Raw genomic sequence first — 15,948 nt, 5'->3', positions numbered from 1 at the left:
TGCACACCAGCTGTTGTTAATAAAGAGACACACACCACCACCCTGGATCTGCCGTTCTGTCCTGCCGATGCATTGAAAAACCAGGTAGATTTATATTATCCATGTCCTTGTTCAGCCGTGACTCCAAGAAGCATAGTATATTACAGTTCTTAATGTCCCATTGATAAGATAGTCTCGAACAGAGCTCGTCCAATTTATTTTCCAGCGATTGCACATTTGCCAATAGAACAGAGGCTAGAGACGATCTCACCAGGGTGCCCGTGTGCCGGCCTCTATAGCGCCTTCTACGAGTGTAGGGGATTAGGGCCTAAATCGAGGTTGGTGATAGCTGTTTTGATATCCAGAAGCTCTTTTCGGTCATAGGAAACGATGGCGGAAACATTATGTACAAAAAAAGTTCAGATCAGGGCAAAAAAAAGACACAAAATAACACAATTGGTCAAGAGCCTGTAAAACGTCTGCCATTCCCTCCAGCGTGATGTAATCACTGTTGCCAATCTAGAAAATTGACAAGACGAGTTTTAATGTATGCATTGCTCAGTGAGTTTGTGTTTGTGTTCATCGCAGATCCCATCAGTGAAGGGCTTTGAGGAGGAGGCCAGGATAGCGTTTGCGACCCTTCTGGACATCGAGGGGAAGACAGAGGAGGCTATCGCTACCCTGGAGACCATCAACAACATCTCGTCTAACTGGCACCTAGCTAGGGTATGTAGTGAGGGGTTCACTGCTCTACCTTGGTCTTAGTCTGTCACCTGCACTTTCACCATGCTTTTAAGTGAAGCTGCCAGTAAAAAACAAACACATTTCAGCCAGCATTTTTATTTATCTTTAATGTTTTACCATACAAAATGCGTTTGTTATGAATTGTGTCTTTTGGTATATCGCTGTGTGTTTGTAGATCTTCCAGCGTCTGTCTGAGGAGGCTGGTAGCGGGGTGGAGGAGACTCAGGACAGGTGCATCATGTTCCTCAGGAAGTTCAGAACTTACCTGTCCAAGATCTACAACGCCAACGCTGACGACATGGACAAGGTTAGACACACACACTAGTGGTGCACAGGCCAGCTGTTTGTTCACCCGCCCGCAATTGCTAATAACCCATCCGCAACTGCCTGATTATGTGATAAAGTGAAAATCTGAGGCACGCACCCGACCCTAACCCGCAGATGCGCTGTAGTCAAAGACTTCAGAACAATTCTTTGATGGGGTGCATTATTGTTTTGTGCATGATTTTGATACGTTTCTGCTTATAATTTCTGACATTTTGGTAGGCTATTAGATACATGCAGCTTCTCTTGTCATTAAATGTTGCCCTAGAAGACTAAATAAACCCTTGCTCAACAGAATGATGTCATAAATCGATAGAATGAATGCTTCAATCTAGTTGACATCTGAGAAAATGCAATAACTCAACAAAAACAGGAAAGATTTTCTGTGCAAAATGTTCTATTGACATCCGTTTGACCGGTTGTAAGGAAATGGAAAGCTGTGAAAACAAGCCAAATAATTTCTGGTAAGATTTCAGTTCAGCTTGGATGCATATTTTGTGTGGTTGAAGTACTATCAGCTTTTATGATGCGGATAAAGATGGCATCTCTACCAATGGTATCTAACTGAGCATTCGCATTCTTTCAAGATGCTGAAATAAATAAATTATAGTTCTCCACTCCTGTTCCTGAGTAACGTTTTTGCCTACATTTGGTGTATCATTTTACTGCAAGAAATGCTTAATTCTGCAGCAGTTAATATTAAGGCTCGGTGAAAGGTTATAGACCTACAGTCAGTGTCCAGATTTCAATTTCCATTTAACCCATCTGAACAGTAGGCTACAGTTCCCTTCATATAATCAAAGATTTAAGAGTTGGAAGCATGACATTCAACCATATTCGCTGTGTTATGTTCCAGCTGCCCATGTCGATGGAGGAGGTGATGGATCTCCTGAACGATGTGAAACAGCAGCTGGGGGAGAGTGGAGAAGCGATGGATGAAGAGGAGGAGGAGGAGGAGGAGGATGGACCGGTCCACTCCAGCCTTCAGTTTACTAAGCCTGCTGCCTCAGTCTCTCGTGTCAAATTCGCCCCATTAACCCCCTCCCCCAGCAAGAGCTTGGCCTCTCCCTCCAAAAGACACCTGGTACATTTAATTATAAATGTTGACTTATAATCATATGGGAGACAGTCGCTCTTCCTATTTTTCAAACATGGACATACATGTACTCAGATTTACCGTACAGGTTGTTTTTCTCGCCTAAATAATTGAAATACCTTGATGGAAAATAGAACAAAAAGATTGATTGCCATTTTTTCTCCTCCGTTTGCAGATTTCCCCCAAGACGCCACCTCATTGGGCGGAGGACCAGAAGTCCCTCCTGCAGATGCTCTGCCAGCAGGTGGAGAGCCTCAAGGTCAGCCCCTGGCTTCATTGTCTTTGAGGATATGGGAGATGGATGTTAGCCATGTCAAGTGTGCCTATTCATTAGATTATAGATGTTCATGCATGGTTTCTGTGTTGATAAGTGCTGTGTGGTTGTGTTGCAGAATGAGGTCCATGACCTGAGGCATCACTCGTCAGACAGCATGGTGTCACCCCAACAAAGGATGTATGGAGATGGGTATGTGGCTGAGCGCATGCAGGAGGGCTACCCCCCAGCACAGACCTTCCATGGAGCACCCCTCACTGGTAGGAACACAGTACACAACTGGGTTGTGTAGTTTGACTGTGTGTTATAAGGAATACTGAAATGGCAATGTTGCTAGGATATTCAATATGAATGTTGATTATAACATATTTCATCTTCTCTTTTTGTTTACAGTTACCACAACACAGGCACCCTCTATGTATTACAATCAATCCCCTGCTTATAACGCCGGACAGTATCTCCTTCGTACGGCAGCCAATGTTACCCCAACAAAGGTATGTGTTTATACCTGGGGATTCTTTAAGAATTCAGAATGGTTTAGTTACTTAAAGTGGGATAGTCTTTTCAGTAGGGCTGGGCGATATGGCCTAAAAAATCATATCTTGATTTTTTTCACACAATATATACAGTGCATTCGGAAAGTATTCAGACCCCTTGACTTTTTCCACATTTTGTTACGTTACAGCCTTATTCTAAAATTGATTAAATTATTTTTTTTTTCTCATCAATCTACACACAATACCCCATAATGACAAAGTGAAAACAGGTTTTTAGAAATTTTTGCACATGTATTAAAAATAAAAACCCAATACCTTATTTACATAAGTATTCAGACCATTTGCTATGAGACTTGAAATTGAGCTCAGGTGCATCCTGTTTTCATTTATCATCCTTGAGATGTTTCTACAACTTGATTGGAGTCCACCTGTGGTAAATTCAATTGATTGGACATGATTTGGAAAGGCACACATCTGTCTATACAAGGTCCCACAGTTGACAGTGTATGTCAGAGCATAAACCAAGCCATGAGGTAGAAGGAATTGTCCGTAGAGCTCCGAGACAGGATTGTGTAGAGGCACAGATCTGGGAAGGGTACCAAAAAAATTTATGCAGCATTGAAGTGCCCCAAAAACACAGTGGCCTCCATCATTCTTAAATGGAAGAAGTTTGGAACCACCAAGACTCTTCCTAGAGCTGGCCACCCGGCCAAACTGAGCCATTGGGGGAGAAGGGCCTTGGTCAGGGAGGTGACCAAGAACCCGATGGTCACTCTGAAAGAGCTCCAGAGTTCCTCTGTGGAGATGAAAGAACCTTCCAGAAGGACAACCATCTCTGCAGCACTCCACCAATCAGCCTTTATGGTAGAGTGGCCAGACAAAAGCCACTCCTCAGTAAAAGGCACATGACAGCCCGCTTGGAGTTTGCCAAAAGGCACCTAAAGGACTCTCAGACCATGAGAAACAAGATTCTCTGGTCTGATGAAACCAAGATTGAACTCTTTGGCCTGAATGCAAAGCGTCACATCTGGAGAAAACCTGGCACCATCCCTACGGTGAAGCATGGTGGTGGCAGCATCATGCTGTGGGGATGTTTTTCAGCAGCAGGGACTGGGAGACTAGTCAGGATCGAGGGAAAGATTAACGGAGCAAAGTACAGGATCCTTGATAAAAACCTGCTCCAGATTGCTCAGGACCTCAGACTGGGGCGAAGGTTCACCTTCCAACAGGACAATGACCCTAAACACACAGCCAAGACAACGCAGGAGTGGCTTCGGGACAAGTCTCAATGTCCTTGAGTGGCACAGACAGAGCCCGGTCTTGAACCCGATCAAACATCTCTGGAGAGACCTGAAAATAGCTGTGCAGCGACGCTCCCTAATCAACCTGGCAGAGCTTGAGAGGATCTGCAGAGAAGAATGGGAGAAACTCCCCAAATACAGTGAGGGGGAAAAAGTATTTGATCCCCTGCTGATTTTGTACGTTTGCTCACTGACAAAGACATGATCAGTCTATAATTTTAATGGTAGGTTTATTTGAACAGTGAGAGACAGAATAAAAACAATAAAATCCAGAAAAACGCATGTCAAAAATGTTATCAATTGATTTGCATTTTAATGAGGGAAATAAGTATTTGACCCATCTGCAAAACATGACTTAGTACTTGTTGGCAATCACAGAGGTCAGACGTTTCTTGTAGTTGGCCACCAGGTTTGCACACATCTCAGGAGGGATTTTGTCCCACTCCTCTTTGCAGATCTTCTCCAAGTCATTAAGATTTCGAGCGTGACGTTTGGCAACTCGAACCTTCAGCTCCCTCCACAGATTTTCTATGGGATTAAGGTCTGGAGACTGGCTAGGCCACTCCAGGACCTTAATGTGCTTCTTCTTGAGCCACTCCTTTGTTGCCTTGGTCGTGTGTTTTGGGTCATTGTTGGGTTTTGTTCTGGGTCATTGTTTTGGGTCATCTTGGTTCTCACCCAAGATTTGACGGTACATGGCCCCGTCCATCGTCCCTTTGATGCGGTGAAGTTGTTCTGTCCCCTTAGCAGAAAAACACCCCCAAAGCATAATGTTTCCACCTCCATGTTTGACGGTGGGATGGTGTTCTTGGGGTCATAGGCAGCATTCCTCCTCCTCCAAATTGTTTTGGTCTCATCTGACCACAACACTTTCACCCAGTTCTCCTCGGAATCATTCAGATGTTCATTGGCAAACTTCAGACGGGCCTGTATATGTGCTTTCTTGACCTTGCGGGCGCTGCAGGATTTCAGTCCTTCACGGCGTAGTGTGTTACCAATTGTTTTCTTGGTGACTATGGTCCCAACTGCCTTGAGATGTTAATACATTTTACATTTACATTTTAGTCATTTAGCAGACGCTCTTATCCAGAGCGACTTACAGGAGCAATTAGGGTTAAGTGCCTTGCTCAAGGGCACATTAACGTCATTTAGCAGACGCTCTTAGCCAGAGCGACTCACAAATTGGTGCGTTCACCCTATAGGCAGTGGGATAACCACTTTACAATTTGGGGGGGGGTTAGAAGGATTACTTTATCCTATCCCAGGTATTCCTTAAAGAGGTGGGGTTTCAAGTGTCTCCGGAAGGTGGTGAGTGACTCCGCTGTCCTGGCGTCGTGAGGGAGCTTGTTCCACCATTGGGGTGCCAGAGCAGCGAACAGTTTTGACTGGGCTGAGCGGGAGCTATGCTTCCGCAGAGGAAGGGAGCCAGCAGGCCGGAGGTGGATGAGCGCAATGCCCTCGTTTGGGTGTAGGGACTGATCAGAGCCTGAAGGTACAGAGGTGCCGTTCCCCTCACTGCTCCATAGGCAAGCACCATGGTCTTGTAGCGGATGCGAGCTTCAACTGGAAGCCAGTGGAGTGTGCGGAGGAGGGGGGTGACGTGAGAGAACTTGGGAAGGTTGAACACCAGACGGGCTGCGGCATTCTGGATGAGTTGTAGGGGTTTAATGGCACAGGCAGGGAGGCCAGCCAACAGCGAGTTGCAGTAGTCCAGACGGGAGATGACAAGTGCCTGGATTAGGACCTGTGCCGCTTCCTGTGTAAGGCAGGGTCGTACTCTCCGAATGTTGTAGAGCATGAACCTGCAGGAGCGGGTCACCGCCTTGATGTTGGCGGAGAACGACAGGGTGTTGTCCAGGGTCACGCCTAGGCTCTTCGCACTCTGGGAGGAGGACACAGCGGAGTTGTCAACCGTGATGGCGAGATCACGGAACGGCCAGTCCTTCCCGGGAGGAAGAGCAGCTCCGTCTTGCCAGGGTTCAGCTTGAGGTGGTGATCCGTCATCCATACTGATATGTCTGCCAGACATGCAGAGATGCGATTCGCCACCTGGTTATCAGAAGGGGGAAAGGAGAAGATTAGTTGTGTATCGTCAGCGTAGCAATGATAGGAAAGGCCATGTGAGGATATGACAGAGCCAAGTGACTTGGTGTATAGGGAGAAAAGGAGAGGGCCTAGAACTGAGCCCTGGGGGACACCAGTGGTGAGAGCACGTGGTGCGGAGACAGCTTCTCGCCACGCCACTTGGTAGGAGCGACCGGTCAGGTAGGACGCAATCCAGGAGTGAGCCGCGCCGGAGATGCCCAGCTCGGAGAGGGTGGAGAGGAGGATCTGATGGTTCACAGTATCAAAGGCAGCAGACAGGTCTAGAAGGACAAGAGCAGAGGAGAGAGAGTTAGCTTTAGCAGTGCGGAGAGTCTCCGTGACACAGAGAAGAGCAGTCTCAGTTGAATGACCAGTCCTGAAACCTGATTGGTTTGGATCAAGAAGGTCATTCTGAGAGAGATAGCAAGAGAGTTGGCTAAAGACGGCACGCTCAATAGTTTTGGAAAGAAAAGAAAGAAGGGATACTGGTCTGTAGTTGTTGACATCAGTGGGGTCGAGTGTTGGTTTTTGAGAAGGGGAGCAACTCTCGCTCTCTTGAAGACGGAAGGGACATGGCCAGCGGTCAAGGATGAGTTGATCAGCGAGGTGAGGTAGGGGAGAAGGTCACCGGAGATGGTCTGGAGAAGGGAGGAGGGGATGGGGTCAAGCGGGCAGGTTGTTGGGCGGCCTGCAGTCACAAGTCGCAGGATTTTATCTGGAGAGAGAGGGGAGAAAGAAGTCAAAGCATAGGGTAGGGCAGTGTGAGCAGGACCAGCAGTGTCATTAGACTTAACAAACGAGGATCGGATGTCGTCAACCTTCTTTTTCAAAGTGGTTGACGAAGTCATCCACAGAGAGAGAGGGGGGGGGGATTCAGGAGGGAGGAAAATGTGGCAAAGAGCTTCCTAGGGTTAGAGGCAGATGCTTGGAATTTAGAGTGGTAGAAGGTGGCCTTAGCAGCAGAAACAGATGAAGAAAATGTAGAGAGGAGGGAGTGAAAAGATGCCAGGTCGGCAGGGAGTTTAGTTTTCTTCCATTTCCGCTCCGCTGCCCGGAGCTCTGTTCTGTGAGCTCGCAATGAGTCATCAAGCCACGGAGCTGGAGGGGGAGGACCGAGCCGGCCGGGAGGATAGGGGACACAGAGAGTCAAAGGATGCAGAAAGGGGAGGAGAGGAGGGTTGAGGAGGCAGAATCAGGAGATTGGAGGGAGAAGGATTGAGCAGAGGGAAGAGATGATAGGATGGAAGAGGAGAGAGTAGTGGGAGAGAGAGAGCGAAGGTTGCGGCGGCGCATTACCATCTGTGTAGGGGCAGAGTGAGTAGTGTGGGAGGAGAGCGAGAGAGAAAAGGAAACAAAGTAGTGGTCGGAGACATGGAGGGGAGTTGCAGTGAGATTAGTAGAGGAGCAGCATCTAGTGAAGATGAGGTCAAGCGTATTGCCTGCCTTGTGAGTAGGGGGACGGTGAGAGGGTGAGGTCAAAAGAGGAGAGGAGTGGAAAGAAGGAGGCAGAGAGAAATGAGTCAAATGTGGACATAGGGAGGTTGAAATCCCCCAAAACTGTGAGGGGTGAGCCATCCTCAGGGAAGGAACTTATCAAGGCGTCAAGCTCATTGATGAACTCTCCAAGGGAACCTGGAGGGCGATAGATGACAAGGATATTAAGCTTAAATGGGCTAGTGACTGTGACAGCATGGAATTCAAATGAGGAGATAGACAGATGGGTTAGGGGAAAAACTGAGAATGTCCACTTGGGAGAGATGAGGATTCCTGTACCACCACCCTCTGACCAGATGCTCTCGGGGTATGCGAGAACACATGGTCAGACGAGGAGAGAGCAGTAGGAGTAGCAGTGTTTTCAGTGGTGATCCATGTTTCCGTCAGGGCCAGGAAGTCAAGGGACTGGAGGTTGGCATAGGCTGGGATGAAGTCAGCTTTGTTGGCAGCAGAACGGCAGTTCCAGAGGCTGCCCGCGACCTGAACTCCACGTGGGTGGTGCGTGCAGGGACCACCAGGTTAGAGAGGCAGCAGCCACGCGGTGTGGTGCGTTTGTGTAGCCTGTGCAGAGAGGAGAGAACAGGGATAGGCAGAGGCATAGTTGACAGGCTGTAGCAAATGGCTACAAAAATGCAGAGGAGATCGGAATGAAATGAGCTAAGCATCTGGGAGAGGAGAGAGCAGGGCCTCCCTCACCAAAAACTTCTACCTCAGAAACTAAAATTGTTTCACTGAACCACCCGAACAAAAACTCTCCCAACTTCCACCTTTAGAAATCAGAATTGTTGTGAACCACAGCGGTTCAATGTTTAAAGGAATAGACTCAACCCACTTTATTCAGCTAGCTAACTATGACACCATAGCTAACTAGCAAGCTAGCATCCAATAACAATAACACACCGTTTAGCACCAACACTTGGTCACAACAAACCACCAATAGTGTGATAACACACTAAACAGATCATTCGTGTCTGTGTCAAGTTCCTTTCATGACGCAGCAATGATTAGACGTTGGCTAGCTAGGACAAGTATATTGTATTTAGCTACTACCGTACAGTTAGCTGGTCGTGTTGGTCGTGTTGGGTAGCTAGCAATGGCCACTGTGTTGACTTTACTATTGTAATTATTCTGCACTATAGCCTATTTATTTCCTTACCTCCATAACTTGCTACATTTGCACACACTGTATATATATTTTCTGTTGTATTTCTGACTTTATGTTTTTTACCCCATATGTAACTCTGTGTTGTTTTTTATTGCACTACTTTGCTTTATCTTGGCCAGGTCGCAGTTGTAAATGAGAACCTGTTCTCAACTGGCTTACCTGGTTAAATAAAGGTGAAAAAAAAAAAATCATTGACAAGATCCTCCCATGTAGTTCTGGGCTGATTCCTCACCGTTCTCATGATCATTGCAACTCCACGAGGTGAGACCTTGCATGGAGCCCCAGGCCGAGGGAGATTGACAGTTCTTTTGTGTTTCTTCCATTTGAGAATAATCGCACCAACTGTTGTCACCTTCTCACCAAGCTGCTTGGCGATGGTCTTGTAGCCCATTCCAGCCTTGTGTAGGTCTACAATCTTGTCCCTGACATCCTTGGAGAGCTCTTTGGTCTTGGCCATGGTGGAGAGTTTGGAATCTGATTGATTGATTGCTTCTGTGGACAGGTGTCTTTTTTATACAGGTAACAAGCTGAGATTAGGAGCACTGCCTTTAAGAGTGTGCTCCTAATCTCAGCTTGTTACCTGTATAAAAGACACCTGGGAGCCAGAAATCTTTCTGATTGAGAGGGGGTCAAATACTTATTTCCCTCATTAAAATGCAAATCAATTTATAACATTTTTGACATGCGTTTTTCTGGATTTTGTTGTTGTTATTCTGTCTCTCACTGTTCAAATGAACCTACCATTAAAATTATAGACTGATCATTTATTTGTCAGTGGGCAAACGTACAAAATCAGCAGGGGATCAAATACTTTTTTCCCTCACTGTACAGGTATGCCAAGCTTGTAAGTCGCTCTGGATAAGAGCGTCTGCTAAATGACTAAAATGTAAATGTAAATACCCCCAAGAAGACTCAAGGTTGTAATCGCTGCCAAAGGTGCTTCAACAAAGTACTGAGTAAAGGGTCTGAATACTTATGTAAATGTGATATTTAGTTTATTTTTTATTATAAATTAGCAACAATTTATAAAAACCTGTTTTTGCTTTGTCATTATGGGGTATTGTGTGTAGATTTGAGTGAAAAAAAACACAATTTTAATCCATTTTAGAATAAGGCTAACGTAACAATGTGGAAAAAGTTAAGGGGTCTGAATACTTTCTGAATGCACTGTATCTAAAAACATTGTTTTTCTCTAAGTAAGCTTTGTTGTACAATTTAAAGGTCAAATACACTGCATTTCAAACAGTCAGCAATAATAAAGGGCTTGTGAAGTTATACATAGGCTAAATATAAGCCTTCCACAACCATAAGACCCACTAATAATTTAATGTTTTTATCAAAATTGTTTAACCTGCCTTTTTGCAATCACTGATCTGGCGTTCAAGTCTATGAAAATGCAATTTTTTGTTATAAATGTAACCAGAACCATGCATAATGCACATACACAAATAATGACTAACTTCTTGTAGCAGGCATTAGGCTATAGAAAATTAACAAAGGTCTCATAAACAATCTCTCAAGCACAAGCCCACGTGCTAGTGAGTAGCTAGCTAAGGCAGAACAGTTTTAATTGTGATGAACACACCCTTCTGTCCGTCTCCAACTGTTTGAGCAGCATGTTAGCCTGTCCACTTTGTTCAGATGTTGAAATCAAGTGGCCTACCTTAATTCTCAGAATGAGAACTAGTTCTTTATACAATTGTGTTTTATGCTTATTGCACATTTATAAAACAAAGACTAGACAGCAAGTGTGAAAGTCTTTGGCTAAAATGCTGCTAGCGGTACTTGATACCGCAATGCCACATGCGACAAACTGAGCATTCATTTTCCAGAATCAATGGTCATTGATAGGCTACTCTCGTTTTAACTTCTCCTCTATTACGGTAAAAATAATGTCTCAATGTGTTTTGGTGTCCATATGACCGATTCTGTTGGACCAAACATCAAATGCAAATAGCGAGTTGAAACTCTTTGTCAGAGAGGAAGAAGTGATCTCTCATCTTTGTTGTTGTGAGTGGCAGGGGGAGGGGCTTGGTGTGTGTGTAAACCAGAGGAAGAGGCGAAGTCTGTTCAAAATAAGCCAAATGCGTTTCTATGGGCTTATTTTTGACCTAAGCTTGTCTCCTGCCTTCCCGCCTTGGTGACAATGACTCCCATTGTTAGGGCGGAGACGTGCATCTCGTCATTATATACAAATATCTGGTGTACATGGGAAGGTGCACACCGCACAGAAGGAGTGAAGGAGACTAGACCAAAAAGACAACATGAGAACGAGTTGACATAAACACTCATAAAAACGAAAAATACAAAACCTTGATTCTTGCAATACAGGCATTTGGAATATCGCGCAAAAACATACATTGGAATTTGATATATCGCCCAGCCCTACTTTTCAGTGGCAAATATGAAATACACAGGTTTTAATGAATTCTTCCTTCTCTTTTGTCTAAGGCTCCTGTGTATGGAATCAACCGCCTGCCTCCCCAGCAGCACATGTATGCCTACCAGCAGCCCACAAACACACCTCCCCTGCAGTCAACACCAGCCTGCATCTACCCACCTCAAGACCAGGTCTTTGGCGCCCCCCTCCGCTTCGAGTCACCAGCAACCAGTCTACTCTCCCCATACAGCGAGGAATACTATGGCCATTCTCAGCCCACCACCAACCCTCCCCTCCCTGAGCCTGGATACTTCACCAAGCCCTCCATTGTACCTGTCCAACCACCGAAGAGCATTGAGGGGAAGCCTGTGGGCTTTGGGAAGATCTCCTTTGGCCAGCAGGTTCCTGCTGAGCCTCCTAAGGTGCCTAGCTTTGGTGCTGGAATAGTCGCCCAGTCCACTCCATTGTCCGCTGCCTTTAAATTCAACTCCAACTTCAAATCCAATGATGGGGACTTCACGTTCAAGTCCAAAAACAGTGAGAGCCTGTTGGGGCTTCTGACGTCAGATATTCCCACCAAATCAGAGGTCCCCTCAGAGGGGAAGCCCCAAGAGCCTCCTAGCCAGGGAGGGATATTTACCTTTGGCACTAAAAGCGCAGCTGGGTTCTCCTTTGCTGACGCAATCCAGATCCAGGACAAACCAAACCTTTTTGGAAAAACTGACCAGCCATTTAGTTTCACTGATGTAACCAAGCCGGTATTTGGGCTGGAAAACACAGCGGAGGAGGAGAAGGGAGCGGAGAGCAATAACAACAGCACTCATGTGGAGGAGGACGAGGATGGGCCTCACTTTGAGCCTATTGTGCCCCTCCCTGACAAAGTAGACGTGAAGACTGGAGAGGAGGAAGAGGAGGAGATGTTCTGTAACAGGGCCAAGCTGTTCAGATTCGATGCGGAGACAAAAGAGTGGAAAGAGAGGGGCATCGGCTTAGTCAAAATCCTAAAGCACAACAGATCAGGGAAAGTGCGTCTGCTGATGAGGAGAGAGCAGGTTCTGAAGATCTGCGCTAACCACTACATTACGCCAGATATGCTCCTGAAACCAAACGCTGGATCTGACAAGTCCTGGGTCTGGAATGCCGTTGATTATGCGGATGAGGAACCAAGGCCTGAGCAACTGGCCATCCGGTACAAAACGGCTGACGAGGCATTGCTCTTCAAGATAAAGTTTGAAGAGGCTCAGAAGATCGTTCCCAAATCTCCAGAAAAGCAGCAAGATCAGTCATATAGGAAAAAAATGTATACTAAACCCTCTGCTCCAGAGGTGACCAACTTTGCTGCACAGTTTGCAAAGAAGTACGGGGAATGGGACTGCGATGTGTGCTGTGTAAGAAATGCAGCTAAAGTTATGCAGTGTGTTGCCTGCCAGACTGACAACCCTAATGCCCCATCAAAGCCAGACAGCGCACCGGCTACTGACATCAAAGGCTTTACTAGTGGGGCAGCTTCAGTGGGAGGATTTACTTTTGGATTTGGAGCTGACTCGTCAAAAGACACCAGCAGTGCAGGATCTATTGGAAAAGGATTTGGGTCTTTTGGAGCTCAGATACCCCCCTCCTTTACGTTTGGAACCAGTGGCACCACCTCTATACCTGCTGCTGGTTTTGGTGCCCAGTTTGGTAAGAGGCAAGAAACCACAAAAGTAGCAGTAGAATCAAAGGCAACCAAGCCAACATTGGCTCTGGATTTGGTGCTCTATTTTCTAAGAAGGATGGACAATGGGACTGTGATTCCTGTCTAGTGAGGAATGATGCATCTGCCTCTAAGTGTGTTTCCTGCCAGACACCCAACCCCAATGCTAGCAGCTCCTCTCTTGGGGCCATGTTTGCCAGGCAGGAGGGACAGTGGGACTGTGACACATGTCTAGTCAGAAACAACGGCTCTGCTAGTCAATGTGTCTCCTGTCAGATGCCCAACCCCAATGCTAAGAGCACAGCCACAGCCGCCCCTTCCAGCTCATCCTTCAGCTTTAGCTTCGGGAGTCGGAGTGCCTCTACTCAGCCCGCAGGCACTGGGTTTAAAGCGAACTTCAACAGTGACAGCTCTTTTCAGTTTGGCACAGGCAAAGTTGATAAAAGTTCCCTTGCACCCTTCACGTTTGAGACCCCTCCTCAGGCTGAAAGCAGTACCCCCAGTGCTGCAGGCTTCTCTTTCACCATGCCCATCCCAGCAGGTGGCTTTAAGTTTGGCACTCAGGAAACTGCAAAGGAAACCCCACCAGCTTCAGGGCCTGCGTCAATGTTCCTGAAGAATATTGCAGAGCAGCACAGAGAGAAAGAGAAGGAATCTGGTGTCAGTGTATCTGCATCAGCGCCGTCAGTGGACAAGACAGCTCAGGATGAAAATCCCCTCTTCACTGGCAAACCCAACGACTTCAGTTTTGCAGACTTGGCTAAAAACTCACAAGGAGACTTCCAGTTTGGACAGACTGACTCCAATTTCAAAGGCTTCACCCGCGCTGGTGAGCAGCTGTTCACATCCCTTCAGTCAAACCAGAGGGCAGACACCTCAGCTGACCAGGATGAAGAGGACGTATACAAGACAGAGGAGAATGACGATATCCAGTTTGAGCCTGTGGTCCAGATGCCTGAGAAAGTGGACCTGGTCACAGGAGAGGAGGGACGAACAGGCCCTCTACTCCCAGAGAGTGAAGCTTTTCAGGTTTGACGGAGACATCAGCCAGTGGAAGGAGAGGGGCGTTGGGGTCCTCAAGTTCCTGAAGAATGCCACCAATGGCAGGCTCAGGGTGCTGATGAGGAGAGAGCAGGTCCTGAAGGTGTGTGCCAACCACTGGATCACCACCACCATGAACCTGAAGCCTTTGGCTGGCTCCGACAAGGCTTGGATGTGGCTGGCTAATGACTTCTCTGACGGAGATGCCAGACTGGAGCAACTCGCTGCCAAGTTTAAAACACCAGAGCTGGCTGAGGAGTTCAAGCTGAAGTTTGAGGAGTGTCAGAGGCTCCTGTTGGACATCCCACTGCAGACTCCTCACAAGCTTGTTGACACAGGCAGAACTGCACATCTCATCCAGAAGGCAGAGGAGATGAAGTCCGGTCTGAAAGACCTTAAATCTTTCCTGACTGATGACAAAACAAAGATCAAGGAGGACAACAGCCAAGCTAACGTCACGACAGCCAGTAACACCTCTGGTCTGATCATCAAGCCCCACGCAGAGAGCACTGGCCCTACCTTAGAATGGGACAACTATGACCTGAGAGAGGAGGCTCTGGACGACAGTGCTGACACCTCTGTCTACGCCTCACCCCTAGCAAGCAGCCCAATCAGGAAGAACCTCTTCTGCTTTGGAGAATCCACAGCTGGCTTCAACTTCAGCTTCCATCCTGTCATCAGTCCCGCCAAGTCTCCGGCCAAGCTGAACCAGAGCGGGGTGTCTGTGGACGAGGAGCAGGACGTTAGCCAGGAGGGGAAGCGGGATGGCCTGTACTTTGAGCCTGTGGTTCCCCTGCCAGACCTGGTGGAGATCTCCACTGGAGAGGAGAATGAAAACGTGTGTTTCAGCCACAGGGCAAAGCTGTACCGCTATGACAAAGACCTGAACCAGTGGAAGGAGAGGGGCATCGGTGACCTCAAGATACTGCAGAACTACGACACCAAACGAGTCAGACTTGTCATGAGGAGAGACCAAGTCCTGAAGATCTGCGCCAACCACTGGGTCACATCTTCTATGAAGTTGGAGCCCATGAAGGGTGCTGAGAAGGCCTGGGTCTGGAGCGCTATTGACTTTGCAGAGGTAGCTGAGGGAAATGTTGAGCAGTTAGCGGTGAGGTTCAAACTGCAGGATGTGGCCAACTCCTTCAGAGACATCTTTGACCAGGCTAAAACTGCCCAGGAGAATGAGATTCTGGTCACTCCCATAGCCTCCAGTGAGGCCCTTCCTCAGGAGGAAGCAACAGGGACAACAGTGTGTGGACAGGCTGCTGTGGCCATCCTGGAGGAGACCACCACAGAACGGACGGAGCTGAATCCTGAGACTTTCCAAATCCCTGACTGCAAGGCCTCCACCGCCACACCACACAGCCCTCTCCACCCCTCCAAGATGGTGATGTCCCCACCCAAGTTCCTCTTTGGAACAGACTCTCTCCAGAAGATATTCGGCAGCAGCCCCCCAGCATCCAAGGAGGATGGTTCTTCAGAGAGCTCCAAGGTTAAAGACAGCGGTCGGACCTCCCAGCCTTCAACTGCATTCAAAATCCCAAAAAAAGGTAAGCCTTTTGTTGTTATCCTTTCTTGATTGATTTTATTGATCTTGTGATTCAGTGTAAACTGCTTGTTTTTGAATGGTGACGCCCATTATGACGTTTTCAAATAATTTGACCCCATTGTGTTGTGATTCCATTCATGTCCCATTGGTTTATCGCATTGCTCCTCCCACCAGCCCACTGTGTTATTAGGACAGAACATAACCGTCACTCCCATTAGCCTAACTTGCATCCACTATTCCTCACACTTGTTATTTTGATATAGGTTGTTAGATATGATAGCTGATGTAATGGATTATGTAATCAATTACATTTAGCTTAGTAA

The 15,948-nt window shown here is 47.1% G+C and overlaps 1 protein-coding gene across 1 annotated transcript in view; it reads left to right on the top strand.

Annotated features, from left to right (window-relative positions):
• LOC121571721 (E3 SUMO-protein ligase RanBP2-like) overlaps positions 1–15,948 on the top strand; it is a 51,665-nt gene that overhangs the window by 18,688 nt on the left and 17,029 nt on the right. Inside the window, 9 exon segments of the mRNA XM_045208972.1 lie at positions 568–705; positions 899–1,030; positions 1,904–2,131; positions 2,319–2,402; positions 2,536–2,677; positions 2,811–2,911; positions 11,411–13,060; positions 13,096–14,019; positions 14,021–15,626. Coding sequence (XP_045064907.1) covers positions 568–705; positions 899–1,030; positions 1,904–2,131; positions 2,319–2,402; positions 2,536–2,677; positions 2,811–2,911; positions 11,411–13,060; positions 13,096–14,019; positions 14,021–15,626 — 5,005 coding nt within the window.

The sequence above is a fragment of the Coregonus clupeaformis genome, chromosome 29 (assembly GCF_020615455.1).
Source record: "Coregonus clupeaformis isolate EN_2021a chromosome 29, ASM2061545v1, whole genome shotgun sequence".
NCBI lineage: Eukaryota > Metazoa > Chordata > Actinopteri > Salmoniformes > Salmonidae > Coregonus > Coregonus clupeaformis.
This window is presented reverse-complemented; position numbering and strand designations above follow the sequence as displayed.